The sequence below is a fragment of the Phyllopteryx taeniolatus genome, chromosome 15 (genome assembly GCF_024500385.1).
Source record: "Phyllopteryx taeniolatus isolate TA_2022b chromosome 15, UOR_Ptae_1.2, whole genome shotgun sequence".
NCBI classification, from domain to species: domain Eukaryota; kingdom Metazoa; phylum Chordata; class Actinopteri; order Syngnathiformes; family Syngnathidae; genus Phyllopteryx; species Phyllopteryx taeniolatus.
This window is the reverse complement of record NC_084516.1, coordinates 4,254,509-4,279,927: the sequence shown is the minus strand read 5'-3', so window position 1 is coordinate 4,279,927 and position 25,419 is coordinate 4,254,509. Positions and strand designations below refer to the sequence as shown.

Genomic DNA, 25,419 nt, shown 5'->3' with positions numbered 1-25,419 from the left:
GACCTAAAGGAGAAATTTTGCTGCATGCTTTAAATGATGGTTAAAATGTATCCCCATTAGGTGGACAAAAATTGAAATACAGTATTCCAAATAAATCTTCACATAAAGGAAATTTCATTAATTGCATTTTCAATATTTTCCAATAGGATTTTTTTTTTTTGTCTAACATTGCAAAAACAAAAAGTGTTGCTGCCAATCATCCAACCTTTCTCAGGCCCAAATAATCTACTCGTAAAAATAAGTAATGATGAGTCCTTGAAATCTATTTTATGGAATGGATTTATTTTTGGAGTTATGTCAACATACGGGCCTTTAAAAAGAGTCAAATTCCCTTAAATAATAACATGAATTTCATGACTCTCTTTAAAAGTCACTTTAAAATACTGACTCATTCAAACCACAGAAAATATTAATATTATTTATACAGCATTTTTTTGGAGGGCATGTGTCATTTTTGGTCACTGATGGTGGATATTTAAAGGAGCCGTTAGGGAATAATGCAGCATAATTACTGCATCAAAGGTTACATTTTTGTGAAAGATTTTTTTGTGAGTTGGTGGTGAAATGTTTGTTTTTAAAATGTTTGTAAAATGTTTTCTAACGCTAGCCCCCAAATTTGGTGCTTCTGAAAAAAAAAAACATTTGTAAAACACATTCACTCCCATTGACGGCTTTAGAAGTCAAATACCCATGTTAACTGGGAAGGCTGGCAGTGAATGAGTTACATAATTTCACATAGTTTTCACTTTTTTTTTTCCATCAGTCTGTTTTAAAAATCCAAATGTGGCCCTCGATCACAAAGGTTTTCCCACCCTTGATTTATTAGCATGTGTCTCCAAAGACTTTGACGACTGACAACGGGATGCTACATATTTCAAATATATATATCACCTGAAATGCGTGGATGGCGTAGTTACATTGCTGATCATTTAGGTAAACAAATAACTCTGGAGCAGGTAAGTCAGTCCTACATCATCATCATTATACATCTTTACAGTATGTACACCGCGTGACACATTCAAGTTCTTTTGACCACAATGGCGTCTCCTTTTGTTTGCAGCATAAGTCACTTTTTCTTCCAAAGTCGATTAACACTGAACAATAGCGTCCCCTTCCTTCCAAATTAACAATATGTACTGTCCACTATTTGGCACATTTACAGATTTTTTTTAAACCCCTGAAATGAATGAAATCGATAAATAAGACATGCACTACAGAGTTAAAATAAGCTTTTTTTTTTTTTTTCCAACGAGTGAGGTTACGCAGTTGATTAACTACAGTCTGGAAGGATCATTTGGCTTTTGCTCCGGAGTGTTAGCGAGAGTGTCCTTTTCTTTTAAGGCCTTTTAATAACGTACATTTCGTCACAAGCTAGCACCAGGTCCACTTGTAATACCACGTTCCTACTTGGTAACATTGCCACGGGAGTGCTGTCTAAATCCGCCGTACAAAACAAAGCTATCCTTGCTATCCTTGCGCGAAGAAAATGATTTAACGATGGCGTCTTAGTAGTTTTCTGAGGTTAAACATCGATTGTGTGCCTCAGCTTGAAGACGCCGTCGTTCGCATGCGGACATCAAGGACGCTGTTGCTAACCAAAACAGCAAGGCATGTAAACTCGTAAAATCTTACAAAGTCTGAAGTGTTGTCGTACCAAGCTGAGAAATGCAGCTCTTGTGCCATTTTCGCAAGATCAGTTGTTACTTTGCGCAAAGAAGTATTTGAATATTAACGTCATATATGTTTTAGTAATACGACGTTCGTAGACGGCATCATTCTCATCAGCTTATCTGAAGTCTTGCTAACTAAAACTGCAGGCACGGAGTCATGCTAACGTCCCGCCACGTATTTGTTACATTCGATCTGCCACGATTCTAGACGTTTCCATGTGTTTTTTGATTTTCATTTCGTTTCAAACTCCACAGAGCGTAATGCATAGCAACCTAGCATCGCGATGCAAGATTCTGTAACGTGTGATGCCACATGAAGGCTGCCTAAATCTGATGTACGAAGCCGCCAATGTGGCCTTCTTGTGCCATTACCGCAGGATAGGTCGCTAATATCCTTGTGAAATATTTTTGAAATACGGAGTCATAAATCCTTTCTGATGATAAATAGTGTGACTTCATTAGCTCAGTTCATAAGACTGTCGACACACAGTTGCCAACCAAAACAGCAGCGCTGAGAAAGGCCTGTAAACTCAGTGTGGAGTCTTACAAATGTTTATAAAAGACGATCTCTCGTTAAGTGGAGATGACAGTCTTTAGCGACGATTAGACATCTTGCTGCCTTTCACCGTCACTATTTACATTTAATTTTTAAAACTCAACTTAGAAATGCTAACATATAGCCACCTGGCATCATGACGCAAGTTGCGGGAACATGTAACACAATGCAAATTCTGTCTATATCCGATGTACGAAACCGACAAATGTGGATATGTCGCTAGTATCCTTGTGCAAAAAGTTAGATTTATTAGAAGTCTTCAAATATTCTGTGTGACTTCATTAGCACATTTCGTAAAAGCCATCGTTCACACGCGGACATTAAGGAGCCCGTACAGACACGACACTGTTGCTAACCAAAACACCAGCACCGAGCGAGGCATGTAAACTCGATGTGGAGTCTTACAAAGTCCTTAAAAAGACAATCTCACGTTACTTAGCGACGATCAGCATTGCGGTAGAATCTTAAAGCTAATGCTAACGCTTCTGTCCCCTTCTGTATTTGTTCCACTCAGTCTGCCTCGATTCTCGCATTTCACCATCATAGTAAAGATAACACGTAGCTACCTAGCATTACGACGCGAGGTGCACAAATACGCGACACAACCAGGAAGTAGCCTGTCAGGCTACAACGTTCGCTATGCTGCCCCCTGTTGACGAGGAGAGTAAACATCACAGTGCCAGCTTGTCACGAAAATCCGCATGGAAAAAGAGAGGTGGAAAATTACACACGTTAAACATTCAAGCGGTAAATATTTGGAAAAAGGAGCAGCAGTAGTACATAGGAGGACCACAACGCCACCAGCGGGTCGATGAGAGGTATTGCAAAGCGAAGCTGGCTATAAAGGGATCAGTGCTGTGAACGCGACATGAAGGCCTTGTTGGCCACATACAAGGAAACTGGAGGGCTTGTATGAACAATAAACATATTGTGTGTTACACCGGTGGCAAATGCAGTATGGAAAGCTGCTTGAGCATTTATTTGATATTGTAAATGGCAATTGGGAGAAATTGGCAGGTAGCGTTGTCCCGATTTAATCACCTCATCGCAAATCAGGGCTGATCACGTCACTTTCAGTTATCACTATCTGGCACTTTTTTTTAAATTGATGAAACTTTCAAAGGTCACAAAGTGACAAAACAATCCTGAGGTACAAAGATCTTGCCGAACAGAGCAGCAATACCTTACTTTTGATTTTGAATGGGTTTTTTTTTTAGTGCCGGTACTGTAGGAGTGAAAGTAACAGAGCCACACACAGTTTGGCGTCTGCACTCTGCACCTCGTGTTCAGAGGGAGCAAGAAATAAGCTTTTACGTTCCTCGTTAAGAAAAACGAGGCATCAACTGAGATGTGGAAACATTTTGCTGAAGCTGACGACAATCAGAGCAAGCTGAAAGATAATACAAACTGACGACATCGCCCCAAAAAATCTAAAGCGCGACAGGTTAACAAATGTGACAAATATATTAGTACACTCTGTCCGCGTTTGTAAGCCAATAAAGTGCGCTAGTAGATCGACTAGCCCCCACTAGTAGAACTACTGTCTTACTCGTAACGTTTCTTCCAAATGTATGACAATTTTGCCATACAAGCAGCACAACGACATCTCTAAATATAGAAGTCACTGTAGGTGACATTATACGTTTTATCACTAGTAGTACTAGTAGTGTGCAGATGTCAACTAGTGCAGTTATACCCCACTAATAGCATGTAGTATGCCAAAAGTTGTCCTACTCGTGTACAGAAAGTACAGTAGTGGGAGAAAAAAAACCATACTAGTAGGACAGTCATTCAACTAGTGCGCCGAATTGTCTTACTATTGAGTACATGGACCTTAAGCCGGATATCAAGCATATGGCATAACTGCTCACATAACTTCCCACTGGAAACGATGAGTGGGTTACCACGGCGACATTTTTCAAATGAAATGAACCTGAGCTGTTACATTGAATGCTTGGTCTGCTTTTATAGAAAATGTATGATATACTTTATGTAAGTGTCGTGTGTGACGTTAGCGTAAGGCTCATTACATTGAAACCTTCCGTGTCGTATGCTATATAAAAGTGTTAGTGTAAAAGAGTCATGCTACACAGTCGGCTCGAGTCCACTCCTTAGAGATCACGGTGGCTCCCGCCGTGCCGCCTCATTTGGGGCCGTGTAACCCCGCGCTTCCGCCGCGTGCCCAGCATCCGGCCGCCACGCTCATGCTCCGCTGCGCCGTGGCCGCCGCCGTCACGCCGCGCTCCGCCTCGCACTGGCTCTGCGTTCGCTCCGTCCGGCCCGGCGGCTTGGGGGAGCCGGAAGGCGGGCCGCCGGGCTGCTGCGGCGAAATGGTGCGGAAGATGTGGTTGCGCTTGCGCAGGAAGTCCCCCGAGGCGGCGCCCAACCCGAAGCTGCTCTTGCGCAGGACCATGCGGGCGCTGGCCGACTTGGCGGGACGGGAACGCTGGTTGTACTCCAGCTGGGACAGGTGCGAGGCGTAGCCGTCCGGAATGAACTGCAACAGACAACCATCGTGGTGGCTTAGATCGTCCCTCTTCCCCAGGAGTGTTTCTAGACCCCCGTGGAGGCCCCAAGCAAGAGGGACCACGGTGGCCTCCCCAAAATTGCAGTCTATGGAGGTTTCCGGTTAAAATTGACCAATATCAGCCGTCTTTCTCGGGCCTCTACTCGTCACCAGCCAGCAACAGCTGATAAGGTAAGGTAAGGTAAGGTAAGGTAATTCGCGACATATTGTTCTTGCGGTGTCTACAGCAGTGCCATTGTTTTGTCCTTGATAAGGGCCAATGTCTCTTGGAGACCCCTTCAGCTCAGAGCCCCCCCAAGGCAATTGCCCGGGTTGCGTTCCTGTTGCAGCGTCTCTGCCTCTTTCACACAGAGAGAGCCGGCATTTTTTGTGTTGCTTGCGTAAGGTTTTCTCATCTTATCAAGCAAGTGCCTGAAGATTGGGAAACTCGGATCCAATCTGACTGATCGTTGTGTGAAATCACACAGACACAATGCCTTGCTTTGTTGTGTGAAAGACAGGTGGGTACGTGCTTTTTTTCCCGGTCATTGTCATACCTGACACTGGTGCTGCATCTTCTTTGTGGGTCTTCCCACGATGTAGATGTGCGACGGCGGCAGGCCGACGTTGGCGTACACCGAAATGTCCTTGCTGGAGCCGTAGGCAGCGAAGATCCTCATCTGGGCCTGAGCACATCCGGAGAGATAGTGAGGGGTAAAGCCTTGCAGAGTGTTTCATTTCTTCATTTTCGCCGGCCTCCACTGCCGTCCCCCCCACCTCGCTGACGAGGCACTTGAGGAAGTTGGCTTTGTGGCGGAGCGGATCGTGAACCAGGCCCTCGCAGAAGGAGACCACGCCGTGCGGGAAGTTGTGCTGCGACAGCCACGCCACCACGCGTTGCTTCTGCATGTCGGGACGCCCCGTCACGTACACGATCAGGTAGCCCAGGTCCTGCCAGTACCTGACACACAAACGCACAGTCACGTCGACCTACGTACCTTATTACATGGTCCTTTTTTATAATGTTTATAAACAATAGGCGCCATGATACTTCTGGGTGGAGGAAAAGTTGACCTGAACTGAAAACGATGACAGAAACTTTTTGTGTTTGGGGTTGCACTGCTAGGTATACCTCAAAAGGTTTAGGTACTACTTAATTTGTTTCAACAAAATAAAAATAAATTCAGCGGAACCTGTGGTTGAGGAGGATAAATAGAGTGGATGTCGTAAATAGTTGTACAGAGAAGATTGTAAGACTGGGACAAAATGAGAGCCAAATCTCTGTCATCGGGTTTTTGGAACGCATTTTCTCGCAGGTATGTAGAAACATTTTTGGTTAGGTTGTCTTTGGATGATAAAGCGAAACATAACGGCTAGCCTAATAGCTAATGTCAGTTCTACATCCATTTCACCGTCTGTGCCAGCTGAGCAACAGAAATGTCAATTAGCCATTCCCTTAATATTCATGTTTAAAAAGGAGCAGTTTTATATTGAATGGAAGAGCCCCTAGGACGGAGCCTTGTGGAACTGCCTCATGCATTGTGTATAGAATACGCCAATAAGGGACTATAATAAGTCAAGTAAATAGGATAACAGTCCTTACCTGACCACATCCACGGCTCCCGCTCGCACCTTGGGGTCGCTGCCCATGATGGACACGCTGGCGGCGAACGAGCCGTCGATGCTGAACACCACAAACTCGGTCCCGCGTGGTACCACGGTGAGGTAGCTGTCGGCAAACGTGTGGTCGCCCCTTGCCGCAGCAAAAAAGAGGACGTCATCATACGTGTAATCAATTATATTATTATATATATTATTTTTCACAGAGGATGAAGAATATATACCTGTGGGTATTGTTATTTTGTCTGTCCACGTGTTGTTGCAATGTTTGTGTTCAAATATCCGTTGACGAAAGCAACGCGTGTTACACTGCCACATCGATGCTATTTGTTAGCCCATCTGCTTTGTTAGCATTAAGCTTAGCAGAGGCATAGCTATGCGGTTGTTTCACATGTACGTGTAATTCTCAAATTGCATGTTTTGTTTGACAGTAAATTTCAACTGGGAGTGCCATATAACAGCTTGAAGTCTCTTTTTTTTTTTATTGTTTACTATCTGGCAAACCGCTAGTGATTCCCAGCACAGCCAACAACTCTGCGTACCTGACCACCATTTTGACGGGATACACCCCGATTCCCAGCCGCTTGTTGTCGGGAAGCGCGTAGGAGACGCGACCGCTGCTGTTGGTGAGCTGCGTGTCGCAATAGACCCACTCGCCCGAGGGGGGCTGCGTCATGACGTGGATGTCGATCTGTGCGCAAAACAAAAAGATGATTGGTTATTATTAGCAAGCTAAGGTAAAGTGCTTGGGAATGACTGCTTTTGACGCCGGCAGCTTCGGCGCTTACCTTCTCTCCCGTAAGCGTCACCATGTCCAGCGGTCCGTACATGAAGCGACCGGTGACCGTCTGGGCGCCGTCCTCTGTGAACACGGCGTCGTTCACACGGTGGTTGGCCGTCACATTCTGACAAGAGAAAAAGAAATGTGTTCAATAGACAGTCCCGGGGTCAAGAACCCATAAACTCGAGTTTGGGCGATTCATCTTGAAAATAGATTTTATTGAGTTTGTTGCGAAGCAGTGTCTGCATTTATTTTTCATTATTTATACATATTCTAAAGCTTTCTGAAACTCGTATTAATGTTTCCCAAACTCCTATTAACCTCAACCATACTATTATAAACACTTTCTATACACTCTTAAACATACACAGTAGTACTGTACTTTTTACATTTTATTCCTTGTAATGTTTTATGTCAGGATAAGCGGTGTTGAGAATGGATGGACGGGTGGATGTTTTAATGAATTTTCCTTTTCTTTTCTTTTCTTTTTTTTACAGTTAAGTGTTAGGCTAGGAAGTGTTTTTAAATACAAAAAAAAAAAAACTTTTGTGTGATATGAATATGAAAAAAAAAATCTGCAATAGGTGAAGCGTGATATAGCGAGGAAACACTGTCATGTCATTGTCGCTTTTTCAAATGGAGAACAAAATGACCAACGCTTTATTTATTTATTTATTTTTTAATTCTGCCCCCAAAACTAGTTTCACTTGACAAAATAAAATTGTGTTTTGGCCACAAAACAAGTGAAGGTCTTACCCGGATTTTGACATGAGTCCGCTTGCGCAGCCACTTTTCTCTGGGCTTGGATGGCGTGAACTCTGACACTTCTTTGCCATTTAGCTCCAGAATTCCGGAGTTCTCGTGCCTCATTACCTGCGGAAGCATCCTAGCATGTTAACAATATTGAGGGGGGGAATTTGTTCCAAGGACCCCCTGGTAATCCTAATACCAATTATACTACTGCAAACTCCTAAATGCCAAAGGAAATAAAAAGGACCTCTGTATGGGTTAAAGTGAAGACTTGACCAACTTGTCTGAGCAGGAAGGACACCACGTCTGTGGACTCCCAGTAGGAGGCGTGGAAGAGGTGCGGCAGGGCCACGGTGGGGAACGCCGTCAGGGCATCGGGACAGTAGAGGGCGTAGTCCATCCGCTTGCTGCCCCACCAGCGAGACGCAACTGCAAGATCACATCGAGACTGTGTTGAAAACGTAAAAGCGCGTATTTAAGATAGATTTCCACCAACAAGTCTGGTCCCACCCAGTGCGCAATTTTTTACGATTTTGCTACCCTCTCAGCTTGTTTGTGACCAGAATTAAGCGAAATTGGATCGCAGTGGTTGGGAATCAATGGATTATGGAGCGGATTGGTGGAAAGTGACTTTTCAGTTCCTGGCTAATAAGACAAAGAGAGGAACGCTAGAGGCAGAAAGTCGCACTGTAACGTAGGATCATCAAACTTGAGATTGGACCCACGCGTCATGGGCCAGTCTGGCACCAAAGGGCGGCAGGTGTAACCTCTCCTACTGAGGAAGACTATCCCAGGGTGGAAGGTGTCAGAAGAGGAAGAGGACAGCTCAGGGGGGGAACGAAGAAGGAGCTCGTGTCCTCGCACTACACATCCCAGGGTACCTTGCGCCAAGTTGTTTAGTGCCCCGGGTGAGGTGATGTCTGGAATGTCAGCGGTGACATCCGAGCCGGCGTCCGAGCCTGCTTCCGACTCGGCGGCTCTCAGGAACACCTGGCGGGTTTTCCTGCACGAGCGCAACGACGGCGTCCGGGAGGCGAGTTTACGGAAGGGAATCTGGGACAGAAGACTGAGCCTTTTTTTCACCCGGCCGGCTGAGGGGACGTTTGGTTCGGAACAAGGCGTCAAACAAGCGAGCGCGCGAGGAACGTGCGGGGACCGAAGGCCCGAGGCCGACTTACTGTTGGCGACGTTGGAGGCGGCATACGATTCGGCCAAGCCCGACACCTGGCTCGCCAGGCTGGCCTCGCTCGCCCGGCGGTGGCAGCGGATGTGAGGGACACCGGGAGACGTGGACGGCGGCGGGTAGGCGGCGTCCACCGAAATGTGAGCGCTCCCATCTACTGTAGAGAAACAAAATAGGTGTTCGAGAAATCCTTTTACCAGGCCAACAAAAGCAAATCATGTGCGTCAACTTCCCAGAGACTTGCTCAAATCTGTGGCAACATTTCATATTTGGTCAGTGGCAGGGCACATAAAGAGACAGACAAACATCCACTCCATCACCGAGTGGGAACTTGAACCCACGCTGCCTGCACCAAAGTCAGGCGAATGTAGCACTACACCAGAAAAAAAGCCACATACGAGTATTTTTCAGAACAAATAAGTGAAAAAAAAGTTGAAACTGCACGTGGACACATTCGTCAGAGGGTTAGTGAGTGGGAATTGATCACATGAAAGTCGACAGGACAGGAGGAGGGGGCGGTGGGTACTAACCGGAGGACGGCCAGTTGAGGACGGGCACGGGGATGGAGGTCTCGTTCACGCCCATCTCCTGACTGCGATGGAACGCCGGCTCCATCAGGAGCTGAGGGTTGCCCTGCACCGTCTCCACTGGAGGCCATTACGAGAACGAGGCAGGGCGTCACAACAACAATCCAAGCCTTTTTCGCACTGCTATTTTTTTGACGCGCTCCTGTGTGTACGGTGCCGATACAGAGTGGGAGCGGCAGTCGGAGAACTTCGTCTATGAGTAAGGGTATAACAGGAAGCCGGTGTGTGACATTTACCCGACGAAACCTGTTTCACACTGGCAATAAAAAAGCTTTTCACTACATTTACCCAGGTCGGTTTCTTGTGTGTAAGGCACCTATAGGGAGTGAGGGGTTGAAGTCGCTTGCGAATTTGGCGGCTTCAGACGAATGCGGAATGTTGCCTATGTGCCGGATCTAGGGTGTGAACTTTAACTCCTAAAACCGTTTTTAGTCCTAGGTTGCGATCCTGTGTATAAAGTACCCATACAGAATAAGGGGTGGAAGGAATGCCATTTAGGCTATTTTTATTGCTGTCAAATATCAAAACAGGTCAAATTGAACCCGAACACGATGTAAAATAGCCGTAGTGTGTGTTTGCTCACCCAGGAGAGCCGAGTGTCCGTCCCCCAGGGGAAAGCGCTGATAGCGCGGGACGCTGAAGGGGGGCAGCAGGTGGAAGCGTTTGTCCAGGAGAGGCTCCAGGCGCGAAGCTGACGGGTCTGCCGGGTGGAACAGGTTGTAGACCTGCTGGCAGGCCGGACGCAGAGCCGTCACTGAAGGAGAACAGAAGAGAAAACACAGGCACGGTCAGTCGATCGCATTCCGCACTGGCAGTCCCGCCATTGGAAGAGGAGACCGTTGTCACATGTAGGACACAGCCAGTACTTGACGGCTTCTGATTGGCTACCGAGGCCTTACGGATGGGGTTACTAGCGCCACCTGTTGCCTTGACACGAGCTTGACACCCAGCCAATGAGATGTTTTAAATACGATGTATCCTCACCGTCCAACGAGGGCACCACAGTCTTCCTGAGCGCCAGCACCAGGCCCAGAGGAGATCCAAACAGGAAGAAGTCTGTCACCTCAAAGTCAAACTTGCCCAGCGATCCTCCCTCCAGCATGGTGCTGTTGCTGGAGCGCCGCGAGCAGGACTCCGCGTGGATCACGCTGGAGTGAAGGCTGCACCCACAACAACAACACAAAACAACAACTAATTCATTCAGCAATACAATCTGAGCAGATTCACAACTTTTATTTTCTCTGAAAAGATTATTTTTCTTAGGGGGTAAAGTGTGTCTTTTTTAGTCACAAAAATAACCCCTGTAAAAAAAAAAAAAATACAAAATAAATACTTTTCTGGCAAAATGAACACACCTTTTTTTTCTGGAAAAAAATGCACATTTCTTTTCCTCTGCAATAAAGCGAAAAGAAATTCCCTTAACCTTTTTTTCTTGAAAAAAAATATACAACTTGTCTTCTCTCTTAAAAAAACGCTTACATTTTTTTCCGTCTGAAATAAAGCTCGTTTTTTGGGGGAGATGGGGGGAAGCATATTGTTTTTCTACCCCAAAAAATTATTTTAAAAAATGTACAACTTTTGTTCCCCCAGATGAAAACTGTCAACTTCTTTCTCAGTAAAAAAAATGCATACTTTTTCATCATAAAAAATTTATGATTTATTTTCTTGAAGAAATAAACCTTTTGGTTTCTTTCGTGAAAAGTAAATGGACAACTGTTTTTCTCTTGGAAAAAAAAAACCATGCAGCTTTTCATTTCTATAAAAACAAATTAAAAAAGCAACTTTTTGGTTGAGAAAAACACTCCGAAAAGTGATGATTTTTGAGTGATCGGTTGGTTGAATTGGGCGTTTGTGTCCGAGTCTGTGCCTGACCTGGACAAGAAGGCCTGGTGGTGCTTGATGGTGTCGAGCTCGTAGGTGGAGGAGTCGCTGCGTTTGCGCGGCAGCTGCTTCTTGGGGTCGTCGGGCCCCGAGCACCGAGGGATGTCGATGTTACTCCGGCTCAGGTGTCGACTTCCCTCCAGGGACGGCGACGAGGGCGACGCGCTGTTGATGACGATGCCGGGAGAAAGCAGCTCCGTGTCCTGTGCGAACGGTACGTGCGCTGTTAGCGCTAATGCTAAGCTAACCGTCTCAGTATGCATCATTGATAGCGGAGATGATTGATGTTACCTGCACGCTGATGGCGCTGCCCCGCCTGCTGCTGTTTGGACTTTCCAACACCAGAACAGAACTACTGCAAAGAGCGTCAAAGCCCAGGATGCCTCCGACGCAGTCCCCGATCACACACACCTGCAACACACACTGAAGTATTTCTTGTTGGGAAAAAAAATAACTTTTTTTTTCCTTGGAAAAAAAAATAAATACATTTCCACACGACTTTTTTTCTTATAAAAAAAAATGGCTAATTTCTATATTTAATAAAAATGCAGAACGATGTCTTCTTGGAGAAAAGGTGCATTTTCATTTATTTTATTATTTTTTAATTCATTATTTCTTTTTTTTAAAATGAAAATGGAAAAAAAACAGCTAACTTCATATTTGCAGAAACAAATGGCCAAATTTGTTTTTATAGGAAGAAAACAAGGATTTGCTTCCAACACGAAATGCACAACTTTGTTTTCTTTCAATAAGAAGGTGGAATATTTCATATTTAAAAAATGATCTCAAACTTTTTTTTTGAAATGTACAACTTCTTTTTTCGAGAACAAAATACATTTTTTAAACAAAAGACAAAACACTTTTTCTCTGAAAAAACAGCCAACTTTTTTCTTCTTGTAAACAATGCACGTTAACATGAGACACACACACACGCACACAAATACATACATACATCTTCTCCAAAGTCTCACATCACACACATTCAAAACAACACAGTCAGTCAGTCCAAGTGAGAAAGTTGCTGTGCTGACCTGTCCGTTGAAGGAGGCTCCTCCCAGGGACCTGATGAAGTCTGTGTAGACCTGATTGGCTCTGAGGATGACCGCGGCTACCGCGTCCTGGTACTGCGGCGCCGACGTGGCGAGGAGAGGCAGCGCGGCCAGCGGGATGTGATCCTGACTGCTGGACAGGCAGCCCTCGTCGTAGCTGTACGGACTCAGGCTGCGCAGAAAGGACGGGCGGCGTAACGGTGTTTTTTGCAACGTTTGTTTTTCCTCAGTTCGAATGATGTCAGAGGTTTTAAAGCCGGGGATGGCCGCTTCCACATTTTACATGCGAGAAAACCTCTGCATGAAGACACACGCGACTCACTTGGACACCAGAGAGAAGGCTTCCACGCAGACAGCGGGACACGGCACGGTGCGGATGGCGATGCGGCCCAGTGCCGCCGGGTAGTGCACCCTCATCACCGTCTCGAAGGCGCCGCTCAGCGTGTTGACGTCACCCTGCTTGCTGTTCTGCTCGCCTGCACGTGCACGCGAACACACGCACGCTGCGGCTTACTGAGCAATTGGGACAGTCTCCTTTGAGAACCCCGGATTTACATTTTTTGTGTTGTCAACACCGGATGACGGTCCGTGTCGTACCTGCGCCCGTGTCCAGAATGTTTCCTCCGTGCAGGACCAGAATCAGCACGTGGATTTTGGACGGCTGAAGACACTGCCGAGACGCCTGCAGGAGGACAAAAACAGTGACGGACAAGATCACGGGATCCAACATTAGTTACACAATCTAATTTAATTTTCATTATATTTGGGGGATTTTAACTATTTGTTAATGGATTTGTTTGTACAGAGAGGCGTTGAGTTTAGCCTGGGTTATTAGTGGAAGATAGTAAGTGGCGTGAGAAGGCCATAACGGACACCTCGGCGTGTGGCTCCTCGTTGGTCATTTGGCCAAAGTCCCCGCCCGACTCGGGATACAGCGACTCTGCGACAGAAAGCCTCCACGTCACACATGATGGAGACGCGGCGTGCGGTGAGAAGACGGCGGGAAGACGGCCGCCGCGTTACCTGGAACCTCGTCCACTTCTATGGTTTCCATTTTGTCCATCAGGTCGTTGGAACTCCACTTGGTGATCTCCTTGGGCTGTGCCTCCTCGCCGTCAGAGAAACCATCTGAATAACACGTCAACGAGGTAGTCAGACGCAAAATGACTTTGTCCTCCTTCAACTTCACGTGTGTCTTGTGTGTTACGGATATGTTACAGTGCGTGGTTAGCATGTGTCTTAGAGGTGTATTACAATGAGCTGTTAATGTGTGTGTTTCAATCGTGTTACCACGTGTTGTTCATTTGTGTTACGTGTTCTTACCATGTGTTAAAGGTGCTTATTTACACGTGTGTTACAGGCATGTTACAGTGCATTGTGACCATTTGTGTTACAAGTGTGTTAGAATGTGCTATTAATGTGTGTGCTACATAAACTGCAACATGTGTTACAGGAGTGTGACAATGCGCTGTTAGCGTGTGTGTTACAGGTATGTTACAGTGCGTTGTTAGCATGTGTGTTACGTGCTGTGAATGTGTGTTATAAGCGTGTTAGCGTGCGTTTCAGGTGTGTTAAGTGTTGCCAACACGTGTTAACGTGTGTGTTACACATACAGTATGTTACGGTGCGTTGTTAGCATGTGGGTCACAAGTGTGTTAGAATGTGCTGTAAATGTGTGCGTTACAGGTATGTGGCAATTTTTGTTAACTTGTGTTACAGTTGTTACTAACGCATATGGTACAGGGGTGTTACATTTTGTCGTTAGCGTGTGGTTGACGTGTGTTACATGTATGTTAGAGTGCGTTGTTAGCATGGGTGTTACAGGTGTGTTACAATTTGCTTTTAACGTGTGTAACCATGCGTTGTTAACGTGTTTCAGGTGTGTTACACAATGTCGTTACACTGTACGTGTCGCGGGCGTGTGTCACTCTGGACTTTACCGTGCGCGTCAAAGAACTCGTCGTCCGTGCTGTCGTCGGATTCTCGCGCGATGCTCTGCATCCTCCACTCGCTCAGGCTGTGATGAGAGGGACTTCCTGCGGGGGGGGTTGCGAGATTACGTGCCGGTAACCTCGACAGGCTACCTTCAACTTTTTGTGTCCAAGAAAGCGAAATGCTGACATCACTAATTTGTTGCGACGCTGTGTATGATGTCAAACGACATCACGTTGTTGATGATATGGACCAACAATTCACTCAAATATTCCAGGCAACATGGCCACGGGAAGTAATCCAAAACTCAGGCTCTGGACAAAACTATGCAATTATCCAACTAGTCATTTGAATGCTTAATATCCTTTAAAAAATGAAGAGGCAAATATTTGTCTGTTATCCCGTTAGCGTTTTAGCTAGCGTTTTGGCTTTGGCGCCATCTTTTTGCATTTTAGTGAGTTACAGAATGAACACAAAAATGAGTGAGGATAGGTTCTCCCAAAAAATGAAAATAAAACTGGGAATAGTTGAACTTGTGACTAATGTACTGCGAATATGCAGCAGGTTACTGTGTGCCAAACATTGATCTTGTGACGCAAAGAAACGATTGCGACCTGGAACAGGGCCTTCACACTAACCTAGCCGAGCCTAACTCACGTCTTAAAAACTCGACTAGGATCGACCACGGTACCTCCTCTCTTGGATGACCTGTTGGAGGATCTGGAAGACGTGGACCACTGCTTGGTCAGCTCTCCCCGGTTGTCCAGCACCGAGCCCGGCGTCGCGCCGCCGACCTCGGCCTCGGCGGCGGGTCCGGATCCGGCGACGTCGCGCGGATTCTCGTCCCGGTCCTGAGCGCCGGGGTGGCCGTTGGTCTCGGAAGCGCCCTCCTCGCTGAGGCTGTACTGGGCCATCTTCTTGGCGAGGGCCAGCTGGGTCTCCAGCTCCAGCAGCCGGATGTCCTCGATGGTCAGGCCGTACCACTCGTCCTGCCAACACCACGCCTGGCGGTGGGCTCGCACCATCACTTTGCGCAGGCCTGCGGGCGACATCGGCCACAACTCTAATTACGCTCATCCCGCCTCGCTCGGCGTCGGCCGGCGGCACTTTGGCAAATGAAGCGACGATTTTTTGCGAGCCGGACAATTAATGGCGCTTGTAAAAGTTTCAGAATGACAAGACGCTTTGAGCCTAAATTCACTTAGGCTGCCAGGACAAAGGGGAAGCTGAGTCAGAAGCTGAGTCAGCGGAATGAAATGGGGCGAGGGCAAACGGTGCTACAACAGAATCGAGTCGGGTTTGGTGCCAGAAATGGAGCAGCGGCTCCTTCATTAGCTCGGAAGCGATGACCGCAAGGGGGCCAGAGCCTTAATTCAAAGTCAGGCCTGGCTCTTAACTGTTGTGCTTCTTTAGACCCAGTAGGGTTTCAATCCGGGTTGCGGATAGGACTACTGTGGACTCAAACGACAAATGGTGTCAGAAGTCCGACCGCGCCTTGTCCCACTTCTGAAACCATTTGCCACGCAACTCTGAGGAACCCTTGACACAGGTGAGCACTGTGAGATCGCCAGTCCGTGGAAACTCTGAGTGAGACCCCAGAAATGCATGAGGCAGCAGGAAGACTGTGTGACATGGACCTTTGTCACTTTGGCGCCAGAAGTGGCATAGTCTGCCTTGCGGGCAACTAGACACCCTCCCACTTCTGACACCATTTGTCAACGAAACCAATATGAGAAAGATCCTGAAGATGAGTGAGGCACAAGGATGATTGGAATGTGGCAGCCTCTGTGGACACGCCCACTTTGGTGTCAGAAGTTGGAATCGTAATATATTTCCATCACAGTTTTGACTTTGCGCCGTGTGCGCCTACCCACGTCGTGGATGAAGCGCTCGATCTTGGACTGCATGCCCCAGTATCGGAACTCCACTTTGCACAGCTTGTAGGCGCACATGACCGAGCGATCGCCGGGAGTCCGGCCGATCTCCTCGATCCAGTCCTCGGACAGCGGACCTCGTCTGGTCTTGAGCGACTGGTACAGGCGGGGGTCTTCCTCCGCCAGGTACTCGTGGGGAGCGATGTAGTCCTTGACGATGTCGATGGGGTCTGCGGGGGAACGAACGGCCGTTGCCATCGGTGACCAACTTTATCCGGACGTACGGCAACGTTTGCGGCTTACCGACTGTCCTTTGTCTCTTCTCAGCCGAGGACAGACTGAAGACGTCCGACTGGTCGCCAGTGTCCGGCATGTAGTACGTCTCGATGTCTATGGAGAACTTCTCCACGAACGGACACGTGTACCTGCAGAGAACGAGAACGCTTTGGCGTCAGAAGCGGGACGGTCATTTCCGGGGATACGGTGGATGGCGAGAAACGGCGGCCCCCACCTGGTGCGCGTGTAAGGGTAGGCGTTCCACGACTCCTCCTCCACGCGCAGGGCGGCCTGCGGCAGGATGGAGCAGAACCACGACGGGATGTGCTTGCCGATGTGGTAGACTTTGTGGGTGTACTGGCCCGAGCCTCCGGGCCCGTCGCGGTACGGTTTGTTCTCCAGGATCTCCACGCCGCTGCCCTCGCCGCAGCTCTCCTCGCGGCTCTTTTTCTGACAATGACACAAGGGTATCGTCATCATCGTGTCTGAGGGATTCAGTGGCGACGTCGCCACAAAAGTTTACCGCCAAGAGATGATTAGAATCAGAATTTGGCCCAGGTCAATTTTTTTTTGTGTGTAAAATTGCTTATTTTGATAATAAAATAGTAAGTCAATCTCATTTTTAACATTTCTATTTATAATTAATATATATATATTATTTTATTATGTACAGTAAAAAAATCAACAAATTTAAAACAAACAGTACATGCATGTCCTTAATTTCATTCTTTTTCAACTTTATTAAAGTAAATAAATTAACATTTTTTAAAATTAAAATAAATGCTAAATGTGAAAGTTTTTATTTTAACCTTTCTTTTTTATTTTACTATTTACAATAAATAAATGAACAAATTATTTAATAAATTACAAATGTTCATTTTTAGTGTATTCTTTTTACTTTAAAAAAATATTTACAAAAAATAAATTAACCCACTATTTAATTAAATAACACAAAATTTGTTTATATTGCACTCTTTTTTCATTTCTTCCAGTAAATAAATTAATTATTTAATAAAAATGTCCAAAAATTCAATTTATGATTTTTTTATTTATAGAAATAAATAATAATTACCCAATTATCTGAATAGATTAAAACATTTTATTTTAATGTAAATCTACTTTACTATTTTTCATTTGATCATGTATAATAAATTATCTAATTACTTAATAAAAGACGTTTATATTATTCATATTTTTCATTTTATTATTTATAGTTTCATTTCAAGTAATATAGTTTCAAAAGTAATATAAATACTTCAAAATAAAATAACTAAATGCTAAAGGTATAAAATTGTTCTTATAAATATAATGTTTAACATTTGTAAAACATTTTACGCTATTATTTACAATAAATACAATTTGTATGTATTTATTGTATTTAAATTATGTTATAAAATAACGCCTGTAGCCTAAAGCATAACAGCTAACGACATGACATGAACATGACCGGAGCATTTATATTCACGACAGTAAAGGGTGAGCAGTTTTCTTCTATTTCAGTTTTATTATGCTATAGTTAACATTACCAACCAAAATTTCTTTTTTTCCCCCCATGATACCACAGCAGATGGGTACCACAACGTATCCCAGCGGGCATCCTCCACTTGTTGATGACACTGGACAGGAAGTAGAATCGTCCCCCCTGGTCCGAAGGCAGGCAGCAGATGGCGGCTGCGCTCAGATGTGCGAAAGCCTGAGCTTGTTTTTTGTTTTTTTGGTTTTTTTTGAAGGCCGAGTCTGAGATGACAGCAGCTTGGCCGGCCTGTTGTCATGGCAACATGGACTCGGCCGACAAATGATGGCGCGCTGATGTCACCTGTTACCGGGGCGACCGGCATTCAGCTGTGACGCTGAGGGGGGCAGTGGGGAGGTGGGCGTGAGGGGAGTGTGGGGGCGGTGGGGTGCTGACGTGGGGCTTATTTAATTCCGCACTGAGGCGCTAATTACTCTGCACACACGCACACGCACGCCCATTGGCTCTTGTAAACACAAGGCCTGCACTTAACATCCATAAAACGTTGGAACATTAAATATGATGTCAAGATGGTACATTAGAGGAAAATAGACATTAAATATGACCCAAATATAATATACGAGGCATGTAGAAAACATTAAACGCAATGTACGTGGTACATGAGCTGTATAGAACATGAAATATGATGTAATATGATATATTAGGCAGCTAGGACATGATGGTAATATGCACCATTAGAGGTATTTACATGAATTATGGTGTAAATACGGTATAATAAAGCCAGCCGTTTTCCCACATCAACAGCTGTTTTATAGGATTTTGACGAGGCGTTACACGATCAGGATTTTTGAGGGCGATCACCGATTAGCAAGTTTAAATAAACCGATCACCGATCCGATCACAATATATTAGGGCTGCGACTAACCATTATTTAAATAAACGATTAATCTATTGATTATTTTTTCAATTTATCAATGAAACGGATGAAAAAAAAATGTTTGAAATACAAATTGAAAAATGTATCAAATTAATTAAAATTAAATTGATACATTGATTATGATTCCGTTACCCGGTTTGGGCCGTAACATGGCAGAAAATGGGCAAAAATGTTGATCAATATGTTTGCAAATGTCTTATTTTGATGAAGCACAAAGGTAATCAGTCTGCTTTTTTATTATTATAATAAATAGAATGATTGATATTTACTGTCAAGAGGCTGAAATTCTGAGGATTTGGACAATTTTAAGTTAAATAAATGATCTCTAAATGATTCATCGATTATACTCGATTATTCTACTCATTATCGGTTCATTTGATAATCGATTAGTTGTCGACATGTGAACTTAAGAGGTGAATCGAGCCTAAATAAGATTTGTTGTGAATATACTACATTTGATTTCTCGTTTTTAGCGGGTGTTGGGTTACGGACCATCCCCGCAATAGAGGAAATCCGCAAAGTTGTGACCACATATTTCTTTTTGATTATTTATACAGATTTTAAAGCTGTATGAATCTGCTCAGATGGGTATTAATCTTTGTACACTATGCACATTTTATTCCTTGTAATTTGTGTTTTGATGACGTTTTCTTTTTTTTCTTAAAGTTTCTAATGTTTGAGGCTAGGAAGCGTTTATTTTATGACAAAAAAATTACAGCACACACTCAAAATCTTGCGATTAGTCAAATTATGCGCTATATGAAAAGGAAAAAAAAAATCTGCAATGCACTAAATCCACAATGTGTGAACCGCAATATAGAGAGGGAGCACTGTATACGCTAAATATGGTGCAAAATAGGTGTTAAAGAGGATAAAATATGAGATGAATATGGTACATTAGAACATTAAAAACAATGTGCATACAGTGAATATGACGTAAACATGGTACACGAGTTAAATATGTTGTAAATATGCTAGGGTAGAGATTCTGACATTAAATATGACTAAACTATGGTAGATTCTGTGTGTATAGACATGAAATATGAAGTGAATATGCATTGCAGTATGTCCTAAGTGTTAATTGTGCACTGACCTGTATCATGTAGAGCTGAGCTATGCGGTACTCGTCCACGCTCATGGGCATGGGGATGCGGTACTCCTTGATCAACATGGCGGCACCCGGACCACGGTCAGCGCATCAGCAAAAACGGGACCCGAGTCATCGTAGGCGCCTAGGAAGACCAAAGGACGGTCAGACGGAGGCGCCATGCCGAGTCCTTCACGCCGTACTTCCTGCGCGCGACCTCCTCCTGCGGATCTATTACGAGGTAATCCTCCGAGCCCAAATCCCCCGGCAACCTAAATCCTCGGGCGGGTCGGTCCCGCTCTCGTCCTCGCGCGGGCGCCGTGAACGCGGAGTCAAGAGCGATGGCCTGACCTGAGCTGTAAAAAGACACAGCGGCGGGTCGTAACAAACCATAAACACGCCACGCTGTATTAGCACGTATTAGCCAGAACTGTCGCTTGTTAGGGAAACTCGATTGTCACACACACAAACAAACACGTGCAAACACACACATCCACCACACACACAAAATACACGTTTGCGAAAACATGCACACTCAAACACAAACATGAATGCAAACGCACACGTACAAAAACACACGCTAAGCACACAAACATACAAACGCACACGTCAAATCAACAGGATGAACACACACACAACAATGCACAAACACATACATACAAACACACAAAAATGCACAATGTAATAACACACACAAACACAGCCACAACGATGCACAAACACACACAAAGATTCACAAACACACACACACACATTCTCTAACATGCACATACACAAACATATAGACACAAAACACAAACATACAAACACACATCAAACAAACTCATCCAACACACACAAACACACAACAATGCACAAACACACACAACAATGCACAAAGACACAATAACACACACATACAAATGTACACACATACACACAAAACACAAACGTACTAAGACAGGTATCCAACACATCCACACACACACACATTCACAAACACACACACACGTACAAACACACATTCAAGACGCAGACACACACACACACAACAATGCACAAACACATGCAAACACACACAAATGTACAAACAAATAACACAACAACATACAAAATAAAAACACACACACATGCAGCAATCCCCCCTGGACAAAAACACACAACAATGCAAAAACACACTAACAACATATGTACACAAACATACAAACACACAATAATGCACAACTATGTACAAACACACACACGTGCGCAGCACAACTACCTACAAACAAACACACAACAATGCACCAACACACACACGAACAAACGCAAAACATACACATACATCAAACACAAACGCACAAACACATCCAGCACTCACACAGACGCACAGACACACGCACAGACACCGTCCAGACTGAGAGCGAGCGGCTTTAGGGCGGGGCTACCTCATGATTGACAGGTCAGGTTGCCAGTCAAACAGGTTGTCAGAATGTCAACATCAGCGTGCACAACAGCGCCCCCTGCAACAAAACCTCATTGATTCATTGACGGATGACGACGTCCGGTTGGCGGCTATTTTCACCCCGCCCCTGGAAGGTCCGTTCAGCAGCGGCGGCGGCTCAGCTGTCACGTGACATAAACGCCGCTAAAAAAAGGGAGCATCGGTCAACCGAGGTTAACAAGTGGACACGACACCGCCGCTGCACGGGAGGACATTTTGACACTTGCGAAACGGACGCACTTCACATTCGGTGGATGGAGGGAAGGAAGGAAGGAAACAAGGAAGCGTGAAAGGAGGACCAAAAGGACAGAGGGAGCCAAAAGGTTGTATGAAAGACATGAAACAAGGATGCTATGAGAAGCAAGGAAGGGAAGGGAGGATGAAAAAAGGACAGAAAGATGAATTGATGAAAGAAAGTAACAAGGATGTATGCAAAAGGATGGAAAGAAGGATGGAAGGTGGGGATGGAGGAAGAATGGAAACAAGGCTGGCAGGAAGAAAGGAAGGAAAGAGGAAAGGGGAAAAGGGAGCATGGAGGGAACAAAACAATACTATATGAAAAGGAAGGAAAGAAGGATGAAAGGAAAAAGAAGAAAGGCACAGTGAGAGGAAGGAAATGTATGGAAGAAAGGAAACAAGGTTGTATGAAAAGAAAGACGGTGGGAAGAGAGGAGGAAAGGATGAAAAAGGGGAAACAAGGATGTATGAAATAAGGGAAAGGAAAAAGGGAGAGGTAGGAAGTTGGAGAAACGGATCGGAAGAAGGATAAAGGAAGGGAGGAAGATGGGGAAGGGATGAAAGGAAGGGAGGAAGGATGAATGAAGGAAGCAAGGATGTGTGAAAAGGATGGAAGGATGGAAAGGAGGAAGGGAGGGAGGATGAAAGAAGGATGGAAAGAAGAGAGCAAGGATGGTCTGAAAAGTTAGGAAGGAAAGAAGGAAGATAAAGAGGAAGCATGGAAGGAAGGTAAGGAAAGATGAAAGGATGGAAGGTAGCATGGATGGGAGGAAACAAGGATGCATTAAAGGAAGGATGATTGTGAAAGGAAAGAAGGATGGAAAAAATGATGAAAGGAAAGAAGAAAGGGACGCAGGAAAGATGGAAGAGAGGATGAAGGAAGGAAACACGGATGTATGAAAGGAGGAAGAATGAAAAAAAGTGTATTTTGTGTGAACATCAATCAAGTCGAGAAATGTTTTTGTTTTGTTTTGTTGTTGTTTTTTCAAATCTGAGCGTCCGCATTTATCGAAGCGGCTCTCGTGCAGATTCCCGCTCCTCGCTTTCGTCGGGCCACGTGTGACGACGAGCGCAAACGGGAGGAAGGCGTGCCATCTCCCTCAGGAGGGCCGCCATTTCTTTTCTTTTTTTTTTTTCAAAACGGATGACGACGCCAAACTCGCCGCGTTGTGTTCAAGTGCCGCAGAAGTGTGGGAAATCAAACGGCGCGGGGCGGCTTACGCTAAGGCGTCCTCCGGAGGAAAAATGAGCTAGCCGACAAAAGGTCGAAACCAAACAACAGCTGTGGCCCGGATTAACGTCACGACGCATTTTGGTGTCGTTTTGCCTTGTGAAATCTTGATGGTGGCTAAAACGCAAATAGAAACGCGCTACTTGTAAATTGATAAGAAATTTTTTTTTTTTTTCTACAATAAAGGGAAAAACTAAATTCAAAGTACTATTACAACAGTAGGTAGTAAAGTTGTAATATTAAATGGAAAGGCATACTGTTACAGGAAACTATTATTACTCAAGAATAAAGTCATAATTTAATGATAATGAAGGCAATTTTTCGAGAATAAAGTTTTAATGTTACGCGGGGATATATAATTGTAATAAAAGAAAGTCGAGAATCAAGTTGAATTTTTTTTTTTTTTTTAGAATAAAGTTGGAATATTTATCGGGAAGTTATACTGGAAATTTTATCGAGAATAAACTGATAATGTTACAAGAAAAGTTAAAATCGCAATTTAATTTAGGAATATAATCAGCATGGGAATTAATGCACATAAACACACACAAACGGACACAAACATAAACACAAACATGCATTAACACACATCTACAAACGAACACACACATATGCACAAATACATGCAAACACACACAAATGCACATGAACACATACCAAGACACAAACGCTTATGCACACACACACACACACACACAAACACAAATGCAAACTCACTGGTACACACACACTGGTACACACAAACGCACACAAACACACTTACACGAACTTGCACAAACACACAGACACACACAAAAACAAACAGACACACACACAAATGAAGATACAAAGTGAAACACAAACACGCACAAATGCACACAAACACACTCACACATACACTATCACACACCAAATACACAAACGCACAGGCACAAACTTACACACAAAAAATGCAAATGCACACCAATCCACAAAAACTGCACACAATCATGCACGAATGCACACAAACACATGAGCAAAAACACAAACACGCTCAAATACACACACGCATGAAGACACACACAAACGCACATTCACAAACGAAGACAAATGTGTTGGGCACACACACACACACACACACACGCACGCGCGCCTGTCGAGGGGTGAAGAAGCCTGGCGTGCGCGTGTGCGCGTACGTGCCCACCTGGAGCCCCCGTCCGATGCGGTCGCGTCCAGACGGGCCAGCAAACACGCCGGTACGTCCCGACGCTGGGCCGCGTCTCTGCCAGGCATCCCGCCCTGCTCTTCCTCTTCCTCCTCCTCTTCCTCTGTTCCCGGTAGCGTAATACAGAGATGCTGGCGTCTCTCTCTCTCTCTCTCCTCTTTCTCCTCCCCTCTTGCCCCGCGTTCCCTCCTTCCCCTCTCCTCCCTCCCGCCCTCAGGCTCTGTTGCTGTGGAAACGCACGAGGCCTGAGCCTGATTTGTGGACTTTGTTGTGATGCGGCGGGCCGGGGCCGCGGCCTTCTCCTCGCCCTCCTCGCGTCTTTCTCTGCCCATAACACGTTTGCCCCGTGTCGAGAAATTGATATTTGCTAACGAATCAAGTCAACGTTCCGCCTAAACAATTTCAAACGCACAACCCTACTACCTACAAAGCACCCGTAGGAACTTTCAACGTCAACGACATCTTTTGATTCACACAAATGCCACCAAAGATGACAATATTCCATGTTTGCGCTTTGCTCGTGTTTACATATATCATATATTTGTATAAATAAATGATAAAAATATATGAAACTTTTTGTCCAAAGGCATTAGCCATAAAGACAACCAAATGTTTGCAAGTTCGGCTTCAAACTATCACATCCTCAGGCCCTGGTCATGCTCATTATTCGCACAGCATACACAGGAAGTCAGCTAAGGTGATTTCCGGGTTTGGTCACGTGATGTCACGCATATAGCGGATTCACTTCTGGTTTTCGGATCTGTCGCCCGTGCTTACTGTGTCGCTGAGGCTGAACTTTTATTCGGGAAGCCCACCAGGTCGCGTGGGAGTGATTTTTTTTTTTGTAATCACGTGATTGGGCAGGAGCGGGAGCCGGAAATATAACAATAAAGTCACCCGGGAGTGGAAACCCATCCACTCGGGGTGACTTTCCAGATATGAATAGAAACGGAGCAGGACTGACTGGGAGTAAAAAAAAGTGGGGAAGGATGGGAGTGGGATTCTGTAAAATGTTGGCCTGGGATTGGGAGGGAATGAGGCCAAGCTCTCTGGGAGTGGGAGGGAGCAGGAGTCAAAAAGCACTCCCGTGTGATCTTCTACAGCAAGGTTGTCAAACTCATTTTTGTCGCAGGCCACGCGGCA

At 45.1% G+C, this 25,419-nt stretch overlaps 1 protein-coding gene across 9 annotated transcripts in view; it reads right to left on the bottom strand.

Moving 5' to 3' along the window:
• Nucleotides 1-261: 261 nt before the first annotated feature.
• The window catches only part of LOC133489864 (membrane-associated phosphatidylinositol transfer protein 2-like), a 30,177-nt gene continuing 5,019 nt past the window's right edge, over nucleotides 262-25,419 (bottom strand). For 2 of the 9 annotated variants that reach the window (XM_061799064.1, XM_061799067.1), the window contains exons 2-26: nucleotides 20,170-20,308; nucleotides 16,901-17,115; nucleotides 16,693-16,814; nucleotides 16,386-16,619; nucleotides 15,207-15,554; nucleotides 14,524-14,619; nucleotides 13,607-13,711; nucleotides 13,459-13,523; nucleotides 13,181-13,265; nucleotides 12,906-13,059; nucleotides 12,566-12,755; nucleotides 11,826-11,945; nucleotides 11,526-11,737; nucleotides 10,638-10,813; nucleotides 10,237-10,407; nucleotides 9,597-9,713; nucleotides 8,765-9,223; nucleotides 8,164-8,312; nucleotides 7,890-8,006; nucleotides 7,141-7,257; nucleotides 6,895-7,043; nucleotides 6,336-6,485; nucleotides 5,510-5,693; nucleotides 5,290-5,418; nucleotides 262-4,723 (exon numbers count right to left, since the gene is read on the bottom strand). In XM_061799064.1, the coding sequence (XP_061655048.1) occupies nucleotides 4,370-4,723; nucleotides 5,290-5,418; nucleotides 5,510-5,693; nucleotides 6,336-6,485; nucleotides 6,895-7,043; nucleotides 7,141-7,257; nucleotides 7,890-8,006; nucleotides 8,164-8,312; nucleotides 8,765-9,223; nucleotides 9,597-9,713; nucleotides 10,237-10,407; nucleotides 10,638-10,813; nucleotides 11,526-11,737; nucleotides 11,826-11,945; nucleotides 12,566-12,755; nucleotides 12,906-13,059; nucleotides 13,181-13,265; nucleotides 13,459-13,523; nucleotides 13,607-13,711; nucleotides 14,524-14,619; nucleotides 15,207-15,554; nucleotides 16,386-16,619; nucleotides 16,693-16,814; nucleotides 16,901-17,115; nucleotides 20,170-20,247 (4,296 nt within the window). In that variant the 5' untranslated portion in view covers nucleotides 20,248-20,308 and the 3' untranslated portion in view covers nucleotides 262-4,369. Of the gene's footprint in view, nucleotides 4,724-5,289; nucleotides 5,419-5,509; nucleotides 5,694-6,335; nucleotides 6,486-6,894; nucleotides 7,044-7,140; nucleotides 7,258-7,889; nucleotides 8,007-8,163; nucleotides 8,313-8,764; nucleotides 9,224-9,596; nucleotides 9,714-10,236; nucleotides 10,408-10,637; nucleotides 10,814-11,525; nucleotides 11,738-11,825; nucleotides 11,946-12,565; nucleotides 12,756-12,905; nucleotides 13,060-13,180; nucleotides 13,266-13,458; nucleotides 13,524-13,606; nucleotides 13,712-14,523; nucleotides 14,620-15,206; nucleotides 15,555-16,385; nucleotides 16,620-16,692; nucleotides 16,815-16,900; nucleotides 17,116-20,169; nucleotides 23,324-24,255; nucleotides 24,457-25,419 lie in introns of those variants that run through there. The other 7 variants (XM_061799063.1, XM_061799066.1, XM_061799069.1 and 4 more) reach the window with 7 other exon arrangements.